Source organism: Chelonoidis abingdonii, chromosome 1, assembly GCF_003597395.2.
Source record: "Chelonoidis abingdonii isolate Lonesome George chromosome 1, CheloAbing_2.0, whole genome shotgun sequence".
Lineage (NCBI taxonomy): Eukaryota > Metazoa > Chordata > Testudines > Testudinidae > Chelonoidis > Chelonoidis abingdonii.
In genome coordinates this window covers 268706189-268732824 of record NC_133769.1, presented here as the reverse complement: position 1 = coordinate 268732824, position 26636 = coordinate 268706189, and the positions used below count along the sequence as shown (strand labels likewise).

General features: G+C 41.0%; 1 protein-coding gene across 2 annotated transcripts in view; it reads right to left on the bottom strand.

Annotated features, from left to right (window-relative positions):
* The window catches only part of METTL21C (methyltransferase 21C, AARS1 lysine), a 60157-nt gene extending 42893 nt beyond the window's left edge, over positions 1-17264 (bottom strand). Inside the window, exon 1 of one of the 2 annotated variants that reach the window (XM_032801190.2) lies at positions 17134-17264. In XM_032801190.2, coding sequence (XP_032657081.1) covers positions 17134-17264 — 131 coding nt within the window. Of the gene's footprint in view, positions 1-2203; positions 2290-17133 lie in introns of those variants that run through there. The other variant, XM_032801172.2, reaches the window with a different exon arrangement.
* Positions 17265-26636: the final 9372 nt, after the last annotated feature.

The following is a 26636-nucleotide window of genomic DNA, read 5'->3' as shown; positions in this document are numbered from 1 at the left end:
GAATTTCAGCCTTGGTATTCTACCCAACAGCACGCTGTTGGGTAGAATATATACATATAAAAAGTATGATTACATATTTACAACGTGAGGACTGGTTTTTCATTTCATTGCAGAAGCCAAGTTAGAAATTGCAAAAATAGAATGATGGCATCAAACAGGAGAAAGAGGATTATAGTCAACCTAACCCAGAAAGAGGAAACTAACCTTCAGACATATGTGGGAAATAATGACCTAATCCATATTGTAACATGGGATCGGGGATTGTTTAACAAGAAAAGTTCATGCAAATGTCATGCTGCTCCAGTCTCAGAAGATGAATGTGATAAGAAGCGTGTTTCAAGAAGAGTATTTACATCAGTCATCCAGAAATTTGTTTACTCTAGTCTGAAATCTATGCCAAGTTATTGCAAACATTTTTAGGATTTGTGTTATGCAATTCCAGAAGGGCTGCTTATGTTATGGGCATGTATTCTGTTCTTTGATCTGTGCTACAGAAATTAAAGCAGTTCCACAGATGCCATAGGAATAGAGAGGCATACTGCGAGTTTCCAAATATTCTTAGATTTCTGAGAGTGATATAAATGAAAATAGAGGCTCCTTTCAGTCTGTCAGTCATTTACACTAATTCTAGGACTGAATTCTGTTTAGATATTAAACTTAAAAAAATGGCATATGGTTAAAATTAGTGGATGAGGGCTCCCGGGAACTGGTTTAGTACTAAAATTAGAGAAAGGTGTGAGTATCAGCAGAGGGAAAATAGAAATATTATAGAAAATTTTCCCTCTGCTGATACTCACATCTTCTTGTCAACTAGTGGAAATGGGCGACATCCACCTTGATTGCATTGGCCTCATTAGCACTTCAAAAGTAATTTTCCCTCTCTTGATATTCACCTCTTCTTGTCAACTGTTGAGAACAGGCCACTTCCACTTTAATTGAATTGGCCTCGTTAGCACTGACCTCCCCACTTGGTAAGGCAACTCCCATCTTTTCATATATATACTGCTTACTGTATTTTTCACTCCATGCATCTGAGGAAGTGGGTTTTAGCCCACGAAAGCTTATGCCCAAATAAATTTGTTAGTCTCTAAGGTGCCACAAGGACTCCTTGTTCTTTTAACTTTACAACTCTAATCTTCGTTTTCCTCAATGGACTGTTGCTTTCAGTGATTGCCTCCATCTACCATTCGGATGTAAGATCTTCAAGGTAGGGACCATGTCTATGTGGTCTGTAATGCACCTGGCACAGTCTGGATGCTGTATAAATAATGATAGTACAGATGACTCACTCCTACAAAACACAGCTTAAACAACTGAGTGTGCTTTATCTATGAATGAAAGCCTTTACCAGTATGCTATTGCACACTAATGAAAATAGGCCTAACCTCACAGAAATTCACCTTTGCAGCTGTTAGCCCCTGGGAGCTTTCCAGACCTCCTGAGCTCCACAGCTCCCTACTGTGACCATGACATCCGCCTGCTCCCTTTGCAGCTGTTTAATAATGAATTAGGCATTCCACACAGCCACATTTTTCAAGGTGTCCAATATCACCCACATTCCCCGGAGTCTAGAGAATGAATGGAAACTCCATTGAGCCTGCTCATGGAATTCTGTATGTGTCTATAGATGCTATATAAATGCTATTAAATGACAGTGTTACCAAAAAAAAGCCCATAAATCTTCACAGAGGATTTTTATTCCCTTTGAAGACTGCTCTTTAAGAATGTAGCAAGGCAGAAGTGTGCTTACAAATAAACAGATTTGAATATGAGCAATTTGTGTCATTGGCAATAATTGATTTTTGCTCATACAAACCTGCATAATTAAACTGTAAGTGTCGTGTCTATTTTGAGAAGCTTTTAAGCCTGCAGTCACCTGCCAGTCATGTATAATATAGACTCCATGATATTACACTTCTGCTACTCTGTATTTACTTCTAACAGCTTTCCCCTTTCATTTAATCAATGGTCCCTTTAACCCAGAAGTGAAATAGTAGCAGGAGTGAGTAAGCTGAGACCAAACGTTTAATTACTGCCAAAATATCATTCCCCAGCCGTTATGTATTCTCATTTTCACTTCAAACAGGACAGTAGTTTCTCAAACCCATATGCTTTTGAAATACAGTGGAACCCTCCCACAGTTAAGTTTTGTCCCCCACCCCCTCAAGAAACAGAGTTTCATTATAAGAGGAGGGAGCCCTACCTGGCAAACTACCCTCTCCTCTTCACTCCAGCAGTCCTGGCTTTTTCACTCCTTAAAATTGCCAGGGGCAATGGGGGCTATGACTGTGACTGGAAACAGCTTCAGCAAACAGCCTGGCTGCTCTCTGATACCCTGAGAGCAGCTGCAGCAAGACAAGGATCCTGACCCCTCCCGCAACAGATATGGGCAACTTCTTTTCCCAAATAGAGCAGAAGAGGCAAGGAAGGTGATTAATCTTTGAAATGTTTTGAATTGATTAGCATCATGGGAACCATTTATGCTGGAGTGAAAGCCAAGCCAAACAGCTGTAGCAAGCTCCGGGAGGGAGAGGGGAGGAGTGGGAATGTGGTGTGCTCAAGGGAGGAGCTGCGGAAGAGGCGGGGCCAGGGCAGGGATTTGGGGAAGGAATCGAATAGGGGCAGGGAGGGGGCAAAGTTGAGGTGGGGACTTTGGTGAAGGTGTTGGAATGGGGCAGGGAAGGGGGCAGAGAGGGGTCGAGCACCCACCGTTGCCAGATGAAGTCGGTGCTTATGGTGAAAGCATCCCCCAGTTTATGGTGAAGCGTACCATTAGAGAAAGAAGTATTGAAGCGATTCAAGAATTTCAATCCACTGCACTGAAAAACAGAGTTTTATCACAGTGCAGTTCGTTATGGCCTTGATCCAGCAAAGCACTTAAGTACATATTTAACTTTAAGCATGTGAGTAATATAGGGACTACTCACATGCTTAAAATTAAGCACATGCTTGAGTGCTTGGCTAAATCAGGGCCCAAAGAAGTGGGCATCTCTGGAGCTGAAGCCTACTTCACTTGTATGGTAAGCAATCTCTAACCCGTAAATGGGGCGAGGTAGACAATGACTTACTTGGGGTGGAGACTAAAGAGCGCATTTCATATTTGTGATTATTAATCCTTTATAAGAGAGATAAATACTAGCAGTGTCTTTTTAAAGTGCATCATCTTAAAAGGCTACACCCAGTAATTTTGCTTATATTCTGGAGTGTCCCTTCCTTCCTTCCCCTGTGCCTTCTCCTGGCTGGAAAGCCCTTATGGTTTAATTATCTGGAAGGGATGTTGCAGGAGTGGGAGACCTATCTGTTCCCTTAGCACAGGGGTCGGCAACCTTTCGCAGGCCAGGTCAGTTTGTTTACCTGCCGCATCCGCAGGTTCGGCCGATCGTGGCTCCCACTGGCCACGGTTCACTGTCCCAGGCCAATGGGTGCTGGGGGAAGTGATGCGGGCCGAGGGAGCGGCAAACTGCAGCCAATAAGAGCCATGATCGGCCGAACCTGCAGGTGTGCCAAAGGTGGCTGACCCACAGTTTGAGAACTGCTGCCCTAGCACTATACACTTGTGCTGGAGAGGTACAGATCATGACCCTACTATTCCATATACTGTGTATGCATATGTCTAGTAGAGACAAATTTTAGCTGTGTATGGATCCAAGTAATGTGCATGGATATGTTGTATATATAATTTTTAAACTTAGAACATCTTAGCAATATACATATTTAAAAATTCACTAAGGGCTTTGGGAGTATTGATGAGTGTTGCTAATTTTAACACATTTAGGCCAGAAAAAAATGGTCAGTGTTCTTGAAATCTGTGCCTAGAGTCTGGTAGCACTCGGAAATACTGTTAAATTCCTGACACTGCCAGGGATCAGAGCCATAAAGTATTGAACAATAAATTTTGGATTCTCCACACCTCCAAGAAAAAAGGAAGTTGTCTGGCTTGTTTCCTCTTATAGAAAGTAAAACCAGAAGTAATGGGAGCAAATTGCAGTGCTGCTATAGCCCACACTATGGTCAATAGAGGAGGTGCCAGAATTTGGTTGTATGATGTCTGTCACAGTGTCACAGATGACAGTGAGAGTGTTAACATGAATGTTTATGCTGCAATGAAAGAGGCAAATGAACTTTGCAACTAGAGGAGAGTTTGGTGCTGACTCTCCAGTTCCCTGTGTGACCTTACTTGGATTCCTGACACAATACTGGAGCATAGAACAGAAATTATCCAGGTTTAAACCTGTAATAAATTTAAATTGTCACATAGCTTAAACCCCCAAATTGAAAAGTGTGTGTGTGTGCGCGTGTGTCAAGGTTCCTCCCCCACTCTGAACTTTAGGGTACAGATGTTGGGACCTGCATAAACACTTCTAAGCTTAACTACTAGCTTAGATCTGGGTTCGCTGCCACCATCCAGATTCCTCAGTGTCTGGAACACCCTCTTTCCCCCCAAAACCTTCCCCTCCCTGGGTAGCCTGAGAGTGCTTTTTTCACCAAGTTCTTGGTGAACACCGATCCAACCCCTTGGATCTTAACACAAGAGAATTTAACCATCCCCCTTCTTCCCACCAATTCCTGGTGAGTCAAGATCCAATCCTCTTGGATCTTAAACAAGGAAAAATCAATCAGTTCTTAAAAAGAAAGCTTTAATTAAAGAAGAAGGTAAAATCATCTCTGTAAAATCAGGATGGAAAATACTTTACAGGGTAATGAGATTCATATAGCCCAGAGGAAGCCCCTCTAGCCTTAGGTTCAAAGTTACAGCAAACAGAGGTAAAATCCTCTCAGCAAAAAGGAACATTTACAAGTGAGAAAACAAAAATAAGATAACACGCCTTGCCTGGCTGTTACTTACAAGTTTGAAATGAAGAGCTGGTTCAGAAAGATTGGAGAGCCTGGATTGATGTTTGGTCCCTCTTAGCCCAAGAGCGACAACTCCCAAAACAATAGCACAGACAAAGACTTCTCCCCACAGATTTGAAAGTATCTGTTTATCCTTTATTGGCCTTTGGATCAGTGTCAGCCAGGTTCTGAGCTTCTTAACCCTTTACAGGTAAAAGGATTTTGGTGTCTCTGGCCATGGGTTATAGTACTGCACACAGGAGGGCTGTTCCCTTCCCTTTATAGTTATGACAGAGTGCGTGTGCATGCATGCGTGTGCGTGCGAGAAAGAGGTGATGATAGGGGTGTTAAGCTTTACAAACCTAACTGCATGCAATTCATTAAATTATCCAATTTCCCCCTCTTCCTTCCCCCCACCAATTTAAGTATCATTAGTCCCCTAGGGGCCCAATGGCACCCAACACACACTCACTCACTCATGCCCGTCAACCCAACACACAAGGAGTGTTCTAATGCACAAGAACAGGAAAGTAAAACTGACTAGCACCAGAAAAGTTATCCAGAGTAGTTTCATTGTCTGTGATTTATTAAGTGCTAAAAATAAACAATATACTTTTACAATTCTTTCAGTTTTAAGTGACAAAGAGTCCTGTGGCACCTTTAGACTAACAGGCGTATTGTGACATGCATCTAATGAAGTGAGTATTCACCCACGAAAGCTTATGCTCCAATACGTCTATAAATTACCACAGGACTCTTTGTCATTTTTCACAGATCTAGACTAACATGGCTACCCCTCTGATACTTTCAGTTTTTGTTATCCCTAGTGAGGTTACTAACTCTGGTAAGGACATTGTTTCCTAATCATATTTTTTCTTTTAAATTAAATTAAATTAGCAGTAAAACTGATTGAATGCCACAGATATTTCACCCTCTCCACATCAGTATTTGGGATGTCTTCCACCCCTGTGAGGACAACCTTCCCAGACAGTGGAATATTCCAGAGAACCTCCTGGGTCAGAAACATCTTTGTATAGAAGGGAGCACTTATTTTCCTGGCTTTCCATAACAGGCAATACTAGAAGACAAAAAAGTATCAGGTGATCTTCATGTGCTGATGTAAGAACAGCTTCCAGCTGAATCCTGTTTAACACATCTCTTCCTACCCACTTCTTAGCTTTCCTCTAGCTTATCTAGTTAAACAAGTTCCTAGAGACCACGAATGCTCAGTTTGACTCTTAGCTATGTTGGTGCACAAGTTACATTGAAGCATAAAGTGTGGGCACAGATAGCAATGTGCATGAATGCTAGAAAGAAGGAAAAATTCATCCTAATGCACAAGGCCAGCACAAGGCCTTTGCACCATTTAAGCACTATTTTGTGTTGTACATAGGCCTTTGCACAAAGGATATAAAGTGTGATTATTATCAGAAAAAAGGACTAAAAATGGCTCCTTTTTATGCAACAGATCTATCCTGTGTGAATGCAAGCATAGCTGCTGACTTTACTGACTTTTACTGCTTTTAGCACTGCAGAGCCAGCAGAGCTATCGGAGAATGAGCTGGGTTCTTTCCTGGTGCTCACAACACCTAGCAGAATTGTTAACTAAGTATCAATGGCAGATATTTTATCTCAAGGTGCACAGAAGTGTTCTGCTAAAGGGAATCTAAGATACATCTCTAACACACCTCACCTGAGTCAGGGTTACTAGTGATGGTGCATCAGCCAGAAAGAACCCAGCTTGACTTTCAGATCCCATACTGCATTTGCAAAATAAATGTGAAACCCAAGAAGGCTGAGGAGCTCATTTGACCATTGAGGTTGATTTTTCAGTTAGTCTTGGAACACCAGGGAAGTTCCAGAAGAGCGGAAGAATGCTAATTTGTGCCAATATTTTAAAAAAGTAAATAGGATGACACAGGGAATTATAGGTCTTTCAGTCTGACATCTATCTCAGGTAAAATAATGTAGCAGCTAATATGGGATTTGATTAATAAAGAATTAAAAGAGGATATTATAATTAATGCCAATCAACATGGGTTTATGGAAAATAAATCCTGTCAAACTTGATAACTTTTTTGTCATGACATTACAAGTCTGGTTGATAAAGGTAACAGTGTTAATGTAATATACTTCAACCTCTGCAAAGCATTTGACTTGGTACCATACGATATCTTGATTAAAAAACTAGAAAAATATAAAATGGCTCACATTAAGTGGATTAAAAGATAGCTAACTAACTGATAGTCTCAAAATGCAATTGTAAATGGGGAATCAGTTCTTGGCCCTAAGATATTCAACATTTTATGAATGATTTGGAAGAAAACACAAAATCATTGAAAAAGTTTGCAGGTGATACAAAAATTGGGCGAGTGGTAAATAATGAAGAGAACAGGTCACTGATACAGAGCAAGCTGGATTGCTTGGTAAACTGAGTGTAAGCAAACAATATGTGTTTTAATACTGCTAAATGTAAATGTATACATCTGGGAACAAAGAATATAGGCCCTATTCATGTGATGGTGGACTCTACTCTGGAAATCAGTAACTCTGAGAAACATTTGGGAGTCATGCTAGATAAACAGCTGAACAAGAGCTCCCAGTGCAACACTGTGTCCCAGAGCACTAATGCAATCCTTGGGTGCAAACCCAGAGGAATTTTGAGTCATTAGTGCTGGAAATATAGGTGTGGGGGGTGCTGCCACACCCCTAGCTTGAAGGGGTAATAAACACCAAATACATGCTTTCCATTATCAGCACCCCCACTATAAAAATTGTTCCAGCACCCCTGTCTCGAGTAGGAGTAAAGAGGTTATTTTACTTCTGTTTGTGGCGCTGATGTGGAATGCTGTGTCTAGTTTTTATGTCCACAATTAGAGAACAACGTTGATAAATTGGAAAGGGTTCAGAGAACAGCCATGAGAATGATTAAAGGATTAGAAAACCTTCCTTATAGTGAGAGACTCAAAGAGCTCACTCTATTTAGCTTAACAGAGAAGGTTAAGGGGTGACTTGATTACAGTCTATAGGCACCTACATGGGGAACAAAGATTTAAATAATAAGTTCTTCAGTCTAGCAGAGAAAGGTATAACATGAAGTTAAAGCTAGACAAATTCAGACAGGAGAAAAAGCATGAATATTTAGCAGAGAGAGTAATTAATCATTGAAACAACTTACTGAAGGTCACGATGGATTCTCTGTGACTGGCAATATTTAAACCAAGATTGGATGTTTTTCCAAAAGATCTGCTCTAGGAATTATTTGGGGAAGTTCTATGGCCTGTGTTATGTGGAAGATCAGACTGGATGATCCCGGTGACCTCTTTTGGCCATGGAATCGAAGCAACTAGGAAGCCTTTCTACAGAGAGACTTTTCAGAGAAGTAACCTCCTTTAAGAGAAACACCAGAAAATAGAAGAAGGTCCAAGGGAAAACTGGGAGAATTCCTATTCTAACTGAGAGAACTTTTAACAGCTTCTGAATAAAAATCTAAAAGTGAACATATTGTCATCATGAATGGGCTACCTGCATCACAAACACCACGACTTCAGTTGCACTAAATGGCATGTGTGTAGTACAAAGGCCAAGGAATGACTAAACACCTAGCAGTGGTTCTTCCAGAACAAGGGTAAGTCAATATAGGGCATCTTATATAGCTGCTGCCTGTGCTGTCTCTGTTCTGGGGCTATCCAGCCAGATCATTGATATTATTGATCCTTGATATTATACTATTTTATTGGCTTTCTGTAGTGCCTAGGAGCCAAGTCATGAACCAGGATCCCATTATGCCAGGTGCTGTACACAGAATAAAAAGATGGTTTCTGCCCCAAAGGGCATGTCTACGTAGCAGCTGGTTGGATATGCATGTGCTGGCTCTGCTTGAGCTAATATGCTAAAAATAAGAGTGTGACTGCAATGGCATGGGTGGCAGCTCAGATTAGTGGCCCAAGTATATACTCCAGGACTGGGGTGGCAGGGTCAGATGGGACTGTACTTGAGCTAGTCCGAGATGCTCTAGGTGACCAGACGTCCCTATAAAATCGGGATCGTCCCGATATTTAGGTGTTTGTCCCATGTCCCGATTGATCTTTGGTCAGGACGCAATTTGTCCCGGTCTTTTGTTCTGCGGGCAGCACTTGCCTTGTTTGTTTATTTATTTATTTATTGCTGCAGCACTTGGCTTTTTTTCTTCCCTCGCTGCTCCACCGGGAACACTTGGCGTTTTTTTTTTTTGCTCCGCCGGTGGACCCCCCACCCTGTGTCCCGATATTTTCTCCCTCTCATCTGGTCACCCTAGATGCTGCCCATGCTGTGCCAGCCACACTGGCAGCACCCTCCCAGCTGCTGTGCAGAACATACCCTAAGAACTTACAATCTAAGTAAAAGCATCAAATTTCACTTTGGTTTTGTCTACACAAGGAAAATGTACCAGCAGCACTCCCCTAGTGCTTCCAACAATGCAGACAGGGTGTAAAGGCTGAATTCCCACTCTGGCACCTCAAGTGCAGGAAGTGGGGGCTCGCAAAGATTTTAAAAATTAATACTTGCCAGGCCAGGCTTGTATTAAACTCCCAAGGTTACAGCTTCTCTCTGACCTTGGCTTGGTAAACAGTTCCACCACCCAAATGCAAAAAAAAACCCTTTGAAGCCAGGAAGGAGTACTTGGGAATTCCTCCTGGTGGGTACCCTCAAGAGCGCGCACATGTGCAGACACACACACGCACCTCTTACCTCTTAGGACACCAAAAATCCAATCTTGTTCTTAAAAAAGGTAAATTTTTATTAAAAACAAAAAGGAAAAAAATACATCTGGAACTTGGGCTTTTTGCTAGATCTTAAAAGAAACAATTACAAAAATTAAGCACCCAAAATACCTTTCATGGAGATTCAGCTTAAAGGTCACAAGCAAACAAAAGCATCTGGGGTTAGCACAGGGGAGATCCACAAGCCAAAATAAGAAATAAACTTGATAGCCTCTGACTAAACATTCTCTATCCAAATTATTTCTTCTAGGTATGGAAGGTGGTTTTTTATACCTGGTTCAAGCCTTACACAGCATTCCTGCTGCCCTCTGTTCCCCTCTTTCACAGAGAGAACACAACACACAAAGAGAAGTTAACCCCCCGCCCCCCGGTTTTAGGAAGTTCTAGCCCTCCCATTGGCTCTTTTGGTCAGGTGCCCAGTCCTTTTCTTTTACCTGGGGAACTCTGTTAACCCTTTACAGGTAAAGCAAGCAGAGAACAGCCACCAAGAGGGACTTTATAGCTGGCTGGCTGGCTGGTGTCCATAAAAGGAACTTACCCCCCCATCCTCCACCTTCATTTATCACACAATGTGTAGACATTTTTTACCACCATAGTAGCAGGATTAGTGTCTGCAGTACAACTTCCATTATTTGTAGCTGTAGTGGGACTCTACCACTGCAGCAGAACGCTTACAAATGTTCCCAGTGTAGATGTATCCTTGTTCACACTGTGTAGCCCCAATTAAGTTAAAATAATGTTTCAGTTGAACTACTTGATGGAGTAAGTGCTGCTTAATATGAGCACGAGTTGCAAAATGAGGCCTTTAATTTTTTTTTAATTAGTCACCCATAACTGAGAGCTCCTTTTCACTTCTAGTTCATTTCTATTCTTTACAAGATATTTCTTGCAATCCCAACATATAGTTTAATTTTGTCAACAAATTGCATTTACTATACATTTGAGAAAGACTGGCAAGATATCCAGATGCTGCTGTGTGCTTGTTCTGCATTCAATATAGCTGAGTAAGTATCTCAAAATTTTCCCCATAAATAGGCACTTGAATCAAAGAATTGAATGTGCTTTGGCTATGTATGAACTTCTTTTGTGATCCCTTTCCATGAATATTGTTGCAAATGAGTTTTAATTGTAGACCCAAAAGAAGAGCCCTAGGCTGAAGCCTTTTTAAAAATTTGTCCTCAGAAGACCAAGAGTTTCTTTTAGCCCTTTGCCTGACCAGATATATTTTAGTTTAATTTTCAATACCCATACTTTGTTTTTTTTTCTAATTTGTGTTTTGATTGATATAGCCACAAGAGTTCAGTCATCTCGGGAATATCCATGTGAGATTTTGGTAGTCTTGCTTGATTTTGTAAGAGAGAACAGCTGTCTGGTGAGTAATCCAGCAAGATTTACACCAGTCATGTGAGACTGCTCACAAGAGTCCACAGAGGGCAGTGAAATCAAAAAGATCTCGTAGATTTTCCAGGGCATGGTTTTTCCAGTCACACTACCTGTAACTATTAACATAAACATGACTTCACACAGGATTAAATTCACCCATATGCAGAGGGATAGCACAAGGTTTATGGAGCACTTAATTTCTCAAAATAGGTCTTAAATGAGATTTAAGAGCTGCACAGATCTTATGCTGCATAAGATATGTAGGGTTGAATGTAACTGAAGTGCAACAAGCATGCACATTTTTGCAGGTTCACATTATTATTGTGTCCCATAAAGTTCCCAGCATAAAGATTTCTATGTCCTTAGAAAATATAGGTTGAATTGAATAAATGTGGCTATTATAAAATCTATTTTTTCCTGCTGTTTTATTGCTCATAGTAACTAGCTTATAAGCACTGTAAATTCTCAGAATAATATGTTCTGAATGTAAACTCTACTGTAAAATATGGCAAAAATGTGTGTGTGTGTCTTTGTAAAACATAGTCGTATTGTTAGGGATGCTTGAATATTGAGATGAGCTGGTTGGAAAATGGACTATATTGAGAGCCTAGAGGGTTCTGTAGGGAAGTCTGTTACTGGGGCCTAGTGGCAGTATGCAAACAGCCTAGAATAGAGGTAGTCAATTATTTGTTGCCAAGGTTCAAATTTCTTGGTCAAGGTATATTCAAGGTCCAGACTCCAGAGAAAATAATAATAAAAAAATCCAACAATAATGATGATAATAAGTAAATAAAAAGATTTCAGAGTCTGTTCAAAAAGCATCTGGCAGTCCAGATTTGTCCCGTTGTCCACCTGTTGACTACCTCGACCTAGAATTAGGTGGGGTGAGTTGTACCTCTCTGTTTTTGGAAGCAGCCTGCTTTGTGTCTGTGTTTTGTGGTTCTTGTGTGTTATCCTTCTGGATTCTAAGAAACAGAGTAGTGTTACTCTGCCAACTACCAGCAAGAGCATTTATCACATCTAACTTCTGACTAGAAAAAGGCTCATGTAGGGCCCATCTTTAAAAAGAAGAAGAAGGAGGATCCGGGGAACTACAGGCCAGTCAGCCTCACCTCAGTCCCTGGAAAAATCATGGAGCAGGTCCCCAAGGAATCAATTCTGAAGCACTTAGAGGAGAGGAAAATGATCAGGAACAGTCAGCATGGATTCACCAAGGGCAAGTCAGCCTGCTAATCTAATTGACTTTATAGAGATACTGACTCTGTGGATGAGAGGAAAGCAGTGGATAATTATCGTGACTTACAAAGCTTTGAACGGTCTCCACAGTAACTTGGTGGCAAGTAAAGAAGCATGGCTGCAAACAGACAAAGGGATAGAAAGCGCTTAATTCGTCAGGCCAGTGTTAGATGTCAATGCTCCATGTCTTATAGGCAGCGACTAAGTGGAAGTGCCCTAAGGGCGTCTGGTGCCGTTTCAATACTTACATTAAGATCCGGGATGCGACTGCAGCCGCTCAGCATAGTTTGCAGATGACAACTAAAACTGAGGATGTGTGTAGATACGCTGAAGGTAGGGATAGGATATAGATAGGACTAAGAAATCGAGGAATTGGCAAAGAAATCGATCAGTTTTAAACAGGACAAAAGTAGAGCCGCACTAGACGGAAAAGCGCATGCACTGCTACTGAATAGGGGACAGGGCTAGGCAAACTTCTGCGAAAGTGACGCAGTTACAGATGATGACAATGAGTATGACAAGACAGATGTGCCCTTGTTGTAGAAGGTTAACGCATTGGCTTGTTTAAGTAGGGTCATTTTCAGCAGATCAAGGACTGATCGTCCCCCTCATTTCGACATTGGTCGAGGCCTATCTTGAAGTACTGCTGTCCAGTTTTGGGCCCACATCAAACAGAGATGTAAAGAGAAAGAGTTCAGTGTAGGGTAACAAAAAGATTAGGGGACTGGACACATGACTTATGGGAGGAAGGCTAAGGAACTGAGATTGTTGTGAAGTCTGCAGAAGAGATAAGAATAGACGGGATTTGAATAGTATTCAACTACATGAAAGGGGGTTCCAAAGAGGATGGATCTAGACTGTTCTCAGTGGTACCAGATGTCAGAACAAGGAGTAATGATCTCAAGTTGCAGTGGGGGAGGTTTAGGTTGGATATTAGGAAAAACTTTTTCACTAGAAGGGTGGTGAAGCACTGGAATGGGTTACCTAGGGAGGTGGTGGAATCTCCTTCTTTACTGGTTTTTAAGGTCAGGCTTGACAAAGGCCTGGCTGGGATGATTTAGCTGGGGATTAGTCCTGCTTTGAGCAAGGGATTGAGGACACTTCCAACCCTGATATTCTATTCTATATTCTATTCTATGAGGTTATTTTGTTCTCACAAGAGCTGGTGGCACCTCAAGGAAACATTTACCAGTTAGCTGATGGTGCTCCAAACCAGGTCAGTTCCATCCTGGTCAAAGTGCGGTGGGCCCTCATATACAAAAGGCAAGGGTTTGTGGAACAGGAATCAGTGTTTATCTTAATTATTTGCAGTTGGGTTGGAAGAGAGGGTGAGAATGTTTAGTAAAGTAATCAGATGGTTTTAACTATAACAATGGTTGACTAATGATTGACTGAGGCTTCAGGAATTTAAGGAGAGAGACAATTGTTTGGCAGTTCTATTGGGGGAAAACATTTTTTTAAGACTGCTCTTTTAATTGAAGATCAGACTTAACAGCACAAATGCATACCATCTTCAATAGTATCATGAGATAATGAGGCAGTGTGGTAATCTGGAAAATATCCATGTTAGTGCTCATTATCTGCTGTGGAAACTAATGGTTTGATTTCTGCAAGATGGCCTTCCATGGCTTGGGGGTCACACTATCCTGAGTAGAACCAGAAAAAAAAATCTCTCTCATTTTAAGATATGCAATTTGACACCAATAGATCCCACACTCAATGCAGAAGAGGTTGCACTCTGACATAGCATAATATTTATTAAAAGTAGTATGCTTCTGCCACAGGACAAAGAAGGAAATTGACTCCAGGGTTTCACTGATACTGGAGAATTGAACCATGTATAATTTAAATATTAGCGCTGGTCGTATGTGATTTGCACATTACAGAACATTCACACTATTGATTCTATTTCACTTACACTTATCCCTGCACCCACACAAAGCACTTTTCCTTCCTGGGAACCTATCCCACAGTTCCCAGCACAACTAATAAAAACAGCATCATGTGAAAACTAGAATGAGGGCCTACGCCCACTTTCTGTTTGGATGTGACCAAATTCTCTTTGTAGAACAGATGGAAAACTTATACACACAGCTTGCAAGATTTGATCAGTTAGACTCTAAAAGTGCTTTCGCCTTGAGCCTGAAAACTGAACACTGGCCTAAAATTAGTGCTGAACCAAATCCAAATACTTCTGGATTCACTTCTACCTATAAACAGTTGTCAGTGGTGATCACTTCAATTACAGGTGGAATGTTCTGAATTTGCAATCCAGAATCCTTTATGTCAGCAGTTTAAAAATGAAGATTCACAGTGAAATAATTCCCTTGGAAATTGATATAAACTAAAAGAACAACTGCAGCAATTAAACAGGAAAACATATTCGCCATGTAACTTTCCATTTATATAAATCAGCTTTTATCAGCTTGCTGGAAGGCTCCACCCTCCTCTTCAGCACTGCTGCTGTCCATCATTCTTAAAATACAGGGCCAAAACCTCACTGCAGGAAGCCAATGTAGGTTGGCATATGTGTGACATGGTTTGCCAAATCTTTCTCCTGTTGATTTTATTATCAAACTTGACTCTTCCAGAGACTGTGTGTGCCTGATGTCATTGCTCAGAAATTCTTGGGCTGATTAGTTGTTGCTGGCAATGAGGGAGTCTCTCTCTAACGTCTGGATCTCAGTGTAATGTTCCTATGCATAGCATTTGCCCAGAATAGTGAAGTGTAATATTTTCCCCCCTTTTCAGCTAACTGAAGTACTCCAGTGGCCTGTGGACATGTGAGCTCAGTTCTGAAATCCGTATTATGTCCTTGAGTTGGCTAATAACGTTAACTAGGTGATCTAGAAGTGGCCATGGATATTCTGGAAAAGTCGGAGATTAAACACTGCCTTGTTTTGTTCCTCATAAATAAAAACTGTTTGATGCTGCACTAGTTTTCAAGTGCTTATGACTTTGGACAAAGTCCTGGGTTTCATCTCTCTTAAGAACTTGTGTTTGTCAGAAGCCAATGATTTATAAGCACTGAGAAAAAGGAGTGCCAGATATGTCTGGGGCTACAGTCTGTCATGTGGAATCCAATAATTTGCTGCCCATGCAGCATTTCGTGGCACCATAAAAGCTCTTGTAAAAGAAGGCAGATTTTGTGACACAACTCCATAATTTAAAATGGAAGTAAAGGTAATGGACACAATTTACCTTACATGGCAATTCAGCTCAGAAAAGAGCAAATGAGACAGAAGGTATTTAATGGGGTATCAGAGGGATTGATGTGAGGCCCAGCCTTATTTAACATCCTCATTAACCTCAGAGAGGGAGTAAACAGCATACTAATTAAATGTGTAGCAGACACTAAATTGGGAAACTTTGTGAAAAACAAGGAGAGGGAAATAAAAAGGGGGTTAAGTCTAGCCTAAAAATATGCTACGTAGAAATTAGGCTTTGGCCTAAAGTTAGCCTAAGTGCACAGGAGTTTAGGACATTGCACTTTCTAATGTGAGCAGAAATTAGAGATAAGTTGGAGACACTAAGGTGGGGAAACTGAAGTTAGCAAGGACATGACCCAAGGTTATGTTGCTGATTTGTTTTGGTTACAACTGTTTTGAGCAAGGTTTTAATGAGTGTTTTTGAGAATTGTGGATGTTTTATTAAAATGCTGTCTATATTGATAGTATGGGAAGGACATTGGTGCAGATGTTAATTTCAAATAATGCGTAACGTAAAAGGCCAATAAGGAGCTGGCAGAAATATAACTATGGTAAGGGGCAGTTTAATGTTAATTAGTATTATAATGGATTACAAAAGGAGTAGTTTGTTAATTTGTGGAGCATGCTAATTAACATCAGAAGGGTACCATTAGGTGCCAATATTATAAGGTTTTATTTCTGTTGTCAGTGGACTGATCACACACTGATATACCATTTTATCTTTGAATGCAAGTATAATTGTATTGTGTACATGGTAATTGCACGTCTGATAACTTAACTGTTTTTCTTTGAATAAATTTTGGTTTTATCATTCAAAGTGTTGCATAGTGGTCCTCTACTAATACATTTTCTGTAACTGAGCTAGTGGCACAAACCTGAAAACTAAGTTGTGTTTTATTGCATCCTTTAACAATTTAATATTAATTGGGAATATTTCAACATAAAGGCTACAAAAGGTTACATAAGAGAGATTAGAATGGTAAGTAAAAACAACAAAATTAAATTCAAAATGCAAAAATGCACACTAGTGCATTGGAGGAAAGAAACTAAAAGATATTCAGTGGAAGAAAGTCCTTGGAAAGCTATAATGCCAAGAGGGACAAAGGAATGGTAGAGGAGATGAGCTTGTAGTTTTATAGCAGGAAAAAAAAAAATCTGTGCCTGTAAAATGGTCGTGGTCCCCTCACTGTCCAACATGGTGGGAGGTCACACCCTCTCACTGCAATGCTCCTAGAGCGATTCTGTTCAGGGGGTTGGGCAGCAATCAGTTAAAGCTCTAGCCTGCAGTGAGGCAGAACAGTAGGGAGACTGTCTGCCTGGAGCCCTCAGTCGGGGTGGGGCAGCAATGAGTTCAGGTAATGGCTCTGGCCAACAGTCAGGTACAGCAACAGTGCAGTCTAGGGGGAGCTTAGCTCTCTGGTGAGAGAGCCAGCCAAACCATCTGGCATCCCAGCTCAGGCAGGTGCCAGACCAATGCAGGCCTCCTGGCCGAAAGGTGAGGAGTCTGCCACCTCCAAGGGTAGGGTGGTAGGAGATAGGGGGACACAGGGCTACCCACTCCAATGCGTGCCAGCTCAAGGCCCTCACAACAGCGGAGTGGTCAGCAGGGAAATCCAGCCACAAAACACTGGCCAGCTTGCAGTCAGTCACACAGATGAACCCTATTCAGCTTCCCTGGGCTCCTTCCTACACTCACAGTCTGGGGGTACCTGGATTCTGGGATTGTCATTGGTCTCACAGGGGTAAATGGCAAGTGGTAGCCCCAACAGCTCCTCAGTGTCCCTAGCATCTGGCAGCTCCAGCAGTCCTTCCAGGTCTCTAGCATTGTAGCAGCCTCCATCAGATCCGGGCTCCAGCAGCATAGAGAGGCATCCTGCTCCTCTGGCAGCTCTGCTCTCACTAAGCTAGAGGGCTGGCCTTTTATATTTCTGGTTCCTGTTTCCCCCACACACACACCTCTGCTTCTGGTGGGGTGGCTACGGAGATTTGAATTGTGTTGAGCAGCCACAGCAGCAGATGAGAAAAAATGATAAAGTGAAATCATCAATCTTTTTGAATGTTGTTGGGGAGGAATTATTGGATATTTATAACAACTTTAAGTTTGAAGAATGTGGATTAAATTTGAGGAATATTGCTTGCCAAAAAGGAATGAAACCTTTGACAGACACAAAATGTTTACATGCATGCCAAAAACTGATAACACCACTGAACAATATGTCACAGAATTAAGGAAACTCAGTAAAACCTGTGACTTTGGTTAGCTGACAGAGTCTCTGGTCAGAGACAGAATCATTTGTGGCATTAAAAACAATGTGTTAAGAGAGCGACTGCTCCATGAAGACTTAACTTTAGAAAAAGCTCCCCAGATATGCAGGACAACAGAAAATGTGAAAGCACAAGCCAAAGAGCTAAATTCACCAGAAGGGGTTATCCAGGTACTAAGTACAAAAGAATACAGCTAGAATAGGTCAAATCAAAGAGTGGAAAATTACTGCTAGTGGGGAGACTGGGTACAGACAGTTATGTGGAAGGTGTGGATCACAGCATGGCCCCAAACAGTGTGTTTCCTTTGGGAAACTCTGTCATAACTGTGGGGAAAATAATCATTTTGCAAAATGCTGCAGATCCCAAATGCAGAAAAGCCAAGTGCATTCAGTTAAAGACAAATCTGGTTGAGGAGTTTTTATAGATGTACTGGGATCAATCAAACCTGATGAGAGGGACTGGATTCTGCCTGTTTACGTGAATGGAACAATTATTCCACTGAAACTGGACTCAAGAACGGAGGTTAATATTTTGTGTGAACAAGATTATGAGAGACTGAAAATAAGACCAAAATAGGGATCAACAAAAATAAAAGTAACTGATTATTCTGGGATAAATATACCAGTGAAGAGGAGGTGCATAGCTAGCATCAGCCATAAAAACACCATGTACAGGCTCCTCTTCATTGTAGCGTCAAAGGAGATGACACCAATTTTAGGCCTGGCTGCAAGTGAGAAACTCAGTCTGGTAAAACGGGTGCTCTCACTACAAGATCATACTGAGCCTGGCTATGAGGAACTCTTTTGGGAATATCATGGGCTGGATTACTTGCAGGGTGAACATAAGATCCGGATAAACAAGCAGTTCTATCCAATTATCCATCAATGTAGAAAGGTGCCATTTGCACTCCATGATGCAAGCTCAGCCTTGAGTTTAAGAATGGAAGGAATGCAAAGTAATACAAAAAATTGAGAAGCCAACAGAATGGGTGAACTCCCTCATCATTGTGGAGAAAAGTAACAGCCAGCTATTCATATGCTTAGGTCCAAGAGACCTCATTTCAAACTACCAACCAGAGAAGAGATTATGGCTCAGTTTGCAAATGCTCAATATTTTAGAAAATTGGATGTATCCTCCGGTTTTTGGCAGCTAAAATTAATTAAAGAAAGCTCAAAACAATGCACATTTAATATGCCATTTGGAAGATACAGATTTTTACACTTACTCTTCAGCACCAGAAGTGTACCACAAAACCAGACTATTAATGGTGTTGACACCTCAATGAATGACATCATCTTCTGGGGCTCAACAAAAGAAGAGCATGATCGGAGACTTCGGGAAGTCCTGGATGTAACTAGAGCAGCAAACCTCAAAATAAATAGGGAGAAATGTGCTTTAGGAGTTACAAAACTGACTTATGTTGGGGACATTATTTCCAATGAAGGCGTAAAACCTGATAAGAAGATTTCAGCCATTGAAATGATGCCATGTACCCAGTCAAAGAAAGATGTCCAATGGTTCCCGGGAATGGTTATGATGGAAAATTCATATCTAATCTATCTACCAAAGCAGCATCTCAGAGAAAACTTGAAGAGAATAAAAATTAATGGTACTGGAGTGCAGAACAGTAGGAATCATGGGAAGGTTTAAAACAACAACTGATACAAAAACCAGTGTTGAAGTTTTATACACCAGGAAAACCTATTAAAACATCACTGGATGCTTCACAGTCTGGGTTAGGTGCAGTGATTTCACAGAAGCATGAGGATTGTTGGCAACCAGTAGCCTATGCATCAAAATCACTGACTGAGGCAGAAATCAGATATGCACAGATCAAGAAGGAGCTTTTAGGAATATTATTTGCCTATGAGAGATTCAATCAGTATATTAATGGACAGACAGTGAAAGCTGAAACAGACCACAAGCCTCTGATAGCTTTATTTAGGGGGTAAGGGTGGAGCAGGGGGCGGGGCAGGGCAGGGGAAGGGTTTTTAAATATTACAAAGTTGACAACCCCATTCAATTCACTTTGGCTTCAGTGAATGTTGAAGGGGCTTAGCACCTCCCATGATCACGCCCTAGATAAATACTAAGAATTTTTTAATATATATCTATAAAATATAGTGCATTTATTACATTAACCAACTTGCAGCAGTTTATAGATCTATTTCCTTGGTTGCCTAGTACTCATATAATACAAGCCTACATATGAATATTCAAAAAAACAGTAAGTTTGGTGATGAGTCTTATGAAACTGATTGTCCTGAATAAATGCTGGATGAAGCAGTAATGAACAAACTACATGAAAACCAAAATGATTTATATAGAGAAACATAACTTCAAACATGCCACGAGTTCTTTAAAATACATATATTTTCCCTCCCCAATTGAGGATTCCATTTACAAAGAATTGTAGGTCATATAAACATTCCAAAGGTTCATATACTAGTCATAACATGTTGAGTTTTGTATAAGTATAATATGAAAGCACTATTAGATAAAGCAAGCAGCATTGCCAACACTCAAAGATTATTCCTGAGTGACCCAATCTGAGGTACATTTTATGCTGCTCACAATTCACAAGAGCAGTATGAGACAAACATGATTTTGTCATAGCTACTTTCTTGCCCTGCCTGGAGGCGGGTTCACCTACAGTAACAGATCTGTAGGGAATTATGTTGAGAGTGCTCTGCTCCATGTCAGGTCTCAGGAAAAGCAAGTAGTATGGATTATAGAATCATTCCGTTCAATGAACAAATGGTGATGTAGGAACTAAAGTGTTCCTTAATACGTTGGAGAGAGATGAAAATGCTTGCTCCACTGGGAGGGGAGGAAGAGAAAAGAGTGCAGTCTTATCTAAGATGCCAGTTTGAGAGGAGACCCTTGTATGTATTTGAGCTTGGAAGTTGAGTTGTGCAAACACCCAGCAAGGGGGGGACTCTTCCTCCTAGTTGCTGCAATGAAGGACTTACTTTTAAGAGTTCAAGAAACATACAACTTTAAATTATAGCTATTTGCCAACTGAAATTATTGAGGAACGCTACTAAGAGATTCTAATTTGGTTATCAATATATGGGCAAAATGATTCACTTTAAGATTATTAAATGTAGTGTTGGTAAATATTAATCTTTTATTATTTTATTTTTATGTTAACTCACAATTCTTTGATCAAAAAATATCCCAGAAACTTCATGTCAGCCAAAGAGCTGTTTAAACCCTAAGACCAAAGAGTGTTTTCTTTTAGACTAATGAATGTCTGTAAAATCATAGCAGCAATGTACTTAATTATCCAATCCGTTTTCTACCCTGAACTTTAGCTGACCCTTAAATGTTATCAATAAGCTGAATTATAGTGGGACCTTAGTATGTTGTTAATAATGGATTGTGTGTCCTCTTACTTTAACCTTTGATCCTTAGGAAAATATGTCCAGATGTCCAGAAAGGAACTATTTGTAATTGATATGGTGCAGGTGTTTTCTGTGATTAAGATAATGTTCTATCAAAAGATCCCTTTAGCTTATCAGGAACTACACTAACAGATTATTCGTGCCATAATGACTTAGTTACAGTTATTTTTTATGATTGATAAAATAATGGATTGATAAACAGGCGTCTTTAGCTTATCAGTTAGGTAAACCAAATACCATGAAAAGAGTTCTCCAGATCAACAGGTCTTTTTCTTTGTCTCTTTTCTGTAAATACACATAGTATATAAAGGGATGAATTTTGGGGAGTTAGATAGAAGTAAAGTAACCTGCTAACAATCCTCCAGTCTCAGATTGGTATGTGTGTTTCCTTTCTGTATTTGTATAGTGCTGTATTAAGTATTAATTGATTGTCTTACTTAACTAAAACTTCAACTAAGTTGGTTATTTTACATCATGTCTAATTAAATCCAAACAAGTAACAGTAGTCACACATGAGTCTCTGAATCTTAAAGACTGATACATAATACAAACTCATCTAGAATACTTGGGGTGGAGGTGAGAGAAGTCAGAGAAAAGTAAAGTTGTGTATCTCCTGAGAAAACTGGTATTGAGATGTTCAGTGATTAAGTGGATTACCACAGATGGCTCTACTCCAAAATACTAGAAAAAAATATTCACAGGAGAGACCTCAGCAGTCCAGAACCTAGTTTGGAGATCTTCCTAATGGGATAATACTGAGAAACCAGGCTGATTTAAGGTACCAGAGAAAATTTTTATGAATTGATCCAAATCCCCAGCTGGTGCAAATTGGGATAGCTCCATTGCCTTCACAGAAGTACACTGATTTACATGAGTGAAGCAGAAAGCAGTCTGAGGGAGTTAGACTGCAGACTATCTAAAAGACTTCATAAGAGAGAATCTTATCTAAAACTGCACAGCAACACATTAAGGTTTAAGGAACTGGATCACATTTAATGGACTGGATTAATTGTTTACATTTGCACAAAGAGGCAGAAAACCAAAGTAAATAGGCTTCAATAAACTTACTTAGACTCAATAAACCCAGTTGAAATTTGTGATACTGTATTTCACGGTGGGTATTCCTTTATTCTGAGTCTTATTCAAAGCTGAGAACATTGCAGATGCTGTACAATATAATAATTATAATTAACAGACACCCTTTCTGGTAATCTCAGTACAGAGAGCAAAGATTAAACCGGTGTGGATATTACACCTATTCTTCCTACTCCTAGAGATGGGTCTCTCTAGAACCATGGTCAAGGCATATTGCAGGGACAGTGTGGGGAGGATTACACTACGGTTGCTCATGATACTCAATATGTGAATAAATCATGGATTTCATTTTCTAATTTTCATGAGCACTAAATTCAGTTTAAGGGGAAAAGCAATGAATTTTGCTGCAATTTGGAATATAGCTGTAAGCAGAGTCAGGATGAGCTGTACCCTGACATCTGGTGGTGAAGTATGGGAAGTGTGGAAAGAATGTCTGGAATGCGAAATCTCAAATATTTGCTAGGCAAGCCTACATCCAGACTGCCGAGCTGTGGACTGGCTTTTGTGACAAGAATGACTCAACCCAGTTGGTGACTTGCATAGAGAAGGGACAGGGTTCCAAAACCCTGTGAATAGAGAGAGGTGGGACAGGCATTTGCTGCCTGTCGTGCAGGCTCCTTTGGGCTAGAAGCACCATTACCCTTCCTCTCTCCACTGTGAATTCAGATTGAATTTATTCCTTAACTCTAGATCAGGTTGCTGACGAAACTCACTTGGCTATATGGTGCACTGCCTGGGGCCCCCCTACTATGATGCTGAGATTCACTAAGAGCTTGAAATCACAAAAGAGCTGAATTACTGAGCTGGAGCACTGAGTATTTGCCTAACTAGTGGGGCCGATGAACATATACTGTGGACAGAGAGCTGGTGGAGTGGAGCAGTTTATGGGATGGCTGGAGCGGACCACACGGAAGCTGGTTGGAGTGGAGCGACTGGCAGAGTGGTAGTGTGGGGCATGCTTGGAGCCAGCCACAGGGCGAGCGACAGAGCAGTCTTGCTGGACAACTGAGAGCAGCGTCACGAGAGCTGGTGGAGCGGAGCAGTTTGGTGAGGAGGCGTGAGAGAGAGAGTGGCTGGCTGTAAGTGGAGCAGTTCGTGGAAAAGGGGAAGCAAACCACAAGCAGAGGCGGAGTTGGCCTGCACGTTAAGGTGCCCCTTTCACCAGAGCTGGGGGGAGGGACCTACAGAAAGCGACTCTTGAATCGGGTGGCATTGACCAGAGACTTTTGGGTGTTCGGACTTTGGACTGATTGACTTTAAGACCCTAAGGGGAAAGACATTCAAATGTACTTGGGGGTGTTGTTTGTTATATATCTGTTTGTGTGTTCTTCCATGGGAATACCAACTTGATTCCTTCTTTTATTAAAAGATTTTCTACACTCAACTCCGGCTTGCGAAGGGAGTATTGCCTCCTAGAGGCCCAGGAGGTATGGTTGTAAGTGTCCCAGGTCACTGGGTGGGGGCTCGAGCCGGTTATGCCTTGTGTTATTGAAACGGAACCCCTGGATACTGAACCTGGCCCTTGTTGCTGCCAACTCAGAGGGGCAGAAGGGTTACATAGCCAATGATTAATCTAAATAAAGATTTGTTAAGAATTTCCAATAAGAAATAAAATGTATAGTTTGAGCTCTTAGATTCAATGCTCTAACGTGACATTTATAATTATAAATAGCAATAATCTCTTCAGATAAGTAACTCTCACTAGTATGAGTAACTACATGACTATGAATGGTATCACTTTTTTTGGACCCACAGTTAAATGCTAAAGGATCCCATATCTTAGTGCATTAAGTACTTGGTTAAAATAAGAATAAAACTGACAGTGGCAATGCTGCTCCTTGCTACCTTTACACATGTTAATCTTTTGTAGAAATGGTGTAGACATTATATAATACGTGCATATATGCTGAAACTTCAGAGTAAAAATGTCCAAGGAATCCAGTATTGTATTGCATGGATGTGCCTAAATCATTAGTTCTCATCTTGCAGCAATAGAGTATAAAGAGGTTTGTCCATTTGGGTTTTATCCTAATTAGCTCACTGATAGTCCAAGAAAGAGAACAGCCACAAAGTATGTCACATGCTGCCAACAGTTCTCCCGTGCAAAGTACTAATGAATTGTAACAGCTGCTACTTGAACATAAGGTAAATGCAACTTATCAAATATCACCGAGGGATTTCAGCACCCCTAAAGGACTGAAGAATTTATAGCAGCAAAGAGTCTTTATCTGACAGCATGCATTTTGATAATACATCTATCACATGGCCTAATTAAAGTGATGAAATCAAGTACTATTATCTGTCTGACTTACTCTTAAACAATAACACACACACACACAACCCACCATGCAAGTAGGTGGCAATCTTGATAAATATGAATTGTATCACTCAATATTTTAATGAGAGGGAGAAAAGACATTTTATTTCATGTGAATGATTCTTCCAAACCCAATACATCAGCTGTACCACTAGAACAACCTGTGTCATCTCTGATCATCTCCCTCCATCTATTTTTGTGTGGATAGCTCCAAATTGATTTGTTTGGAGGAATGACGGTTAGTCAAACATCAGATTAACGTTTATTCTCTGAGGATAAAATCGTGCTTGCCATGCACAAATAGTCCTGTTGTATAAAGCCAGAGAGATTTGCAAGACACCAATCTCAATGTTTGGACAATGTCTTTGATGTTGCTGTGCAAAGTTCTGATATTTGCAGAAAGATGCTGTGAGCTGACAACACTGATTGACTGGTGTGGCAATATCACACCAGAGCTACCAGCCTTTACTGCTAAGAGTTTATTTGCAATAACCACTCTTGGATTCCTGTAAAATGCTGCTCAGTTGTATAGTGGATGCTTTAGATATTACATTAGTGACCTTTTCTAGCTTCCAGTATAACACAAATAACTGATTATAAAAATGTTGATGCATTAAATTCATTTCTTCATAGATTGTGGTCTAGGTATATACTTGTAAAAAGCGACAGAGTCCTGTGGCACCTTATAGACTAACAGATGTATTGGAGCATAAGCTTTTGTAGGTGAATATTCACCCACAAAAGCTTATGCTCCAATACATCTGTTAATCTATAAGGTGTCACTTTTTACAGATCCAGACTAACACGGCTACCCCTCTGATAGTAGGTATACTTGGTCCTGCCTTAGCATGGAGGGGGTCAAAGTAGATGACCTCTCAAGGTCCTTTCCTTACATTTCTATGATTCTGTGTGAAAGAATGTCATACTACCCTTCAGGGACGGTGCAAGGATATTTTGCGCCCTAGGCGAAACTTCCATCTTGCGCCCTCCCCTTCCCTCCCCAAAATCACATACATTATACACAATACACGGTCACAGAGTAACATGTTGTAATTTAGAATTTATGTTTCCGCGCTTTAAGTTTAGCAAATTTAGAAACAAGTTCCTCCAAGTCAATGCTGAGAGCAATGTCATGTTCTAGTGACAAGGTAGATAGCCCAAGAAGTCTTTGTTGCAACATTGATGTTCGCGTGTATGTTTTTATAAACTTGAGCTTCGAGAAGCTTCGCTCACCACTCGCCACAGAAACTGGGAGAGTCAAGAGGATGCGAAGACATAACTGTATAGGACACTATTTCAGCTCGGGGGGTTGGGGAGGATGGGTCGGGGGTTTCCAGCTAGAGGACTGAGTCGGAGCTGGGGTCCAGGGCTGTGGGGGATGGGGTCGAGGAGGTTCCAGCTCAGAGGACTGGCTCAGAGTTGGGAGTCAGGCTGTGGGGGATGGTGTCAGGGGTGCCTGGGGCACTGGGGAAGCTCAGCTCTGATGCTGTTCTCTCCTGCCATCCAGGCACAAGGGGAGCAGGAGCAGGACCAGCTGTAATAAACGTCTGTCTCAAATCTGGACTTAGAGTTCAGCATCTGAGTTTTACTGTAACCTTCCCAAGCCTATACCGCTTGGATCTATATTCGCTGCCACCAGCAGGATTAGCGCTGTCTCGCTCTGGTCCCCCGACTTTCCCTGAAGAACCCCCAAGACCCAGACCTGGTTCCCTATCATCCCCAGCTTCCCCCTTCCTGGGTTAGCCGGTGCAATGCTATACTTCATCCTTGAATACAACGAAAGGCAATCTAGCTTCCGAGGCTATGCATTCACTAGTCAGCTCACACAAGAAGATTCCCCCCCTTTGTCCTGTAGCTTTTCCCGCCTGGGACAATGAAGGTGAGACACAGAGTTTGGGCTTTTCTCACCTCTAGCGGTCACCGATAACAGAGCTTCTGGGCACGAGATTCCTCTCCCCTCTGCCTCACTAGGAAAAGAAACTTCACAGGTTTAAAAAGAAAACTTATATAAAAAGAAAGAAAATCAAAACAATGTTACTGCATAAGAGATCATACAGGCTCTTGCTTAGAGAATATGAATAACAGTCTGATTTAAAAAGATAGCCCAATTACATCAACACAGTACCAA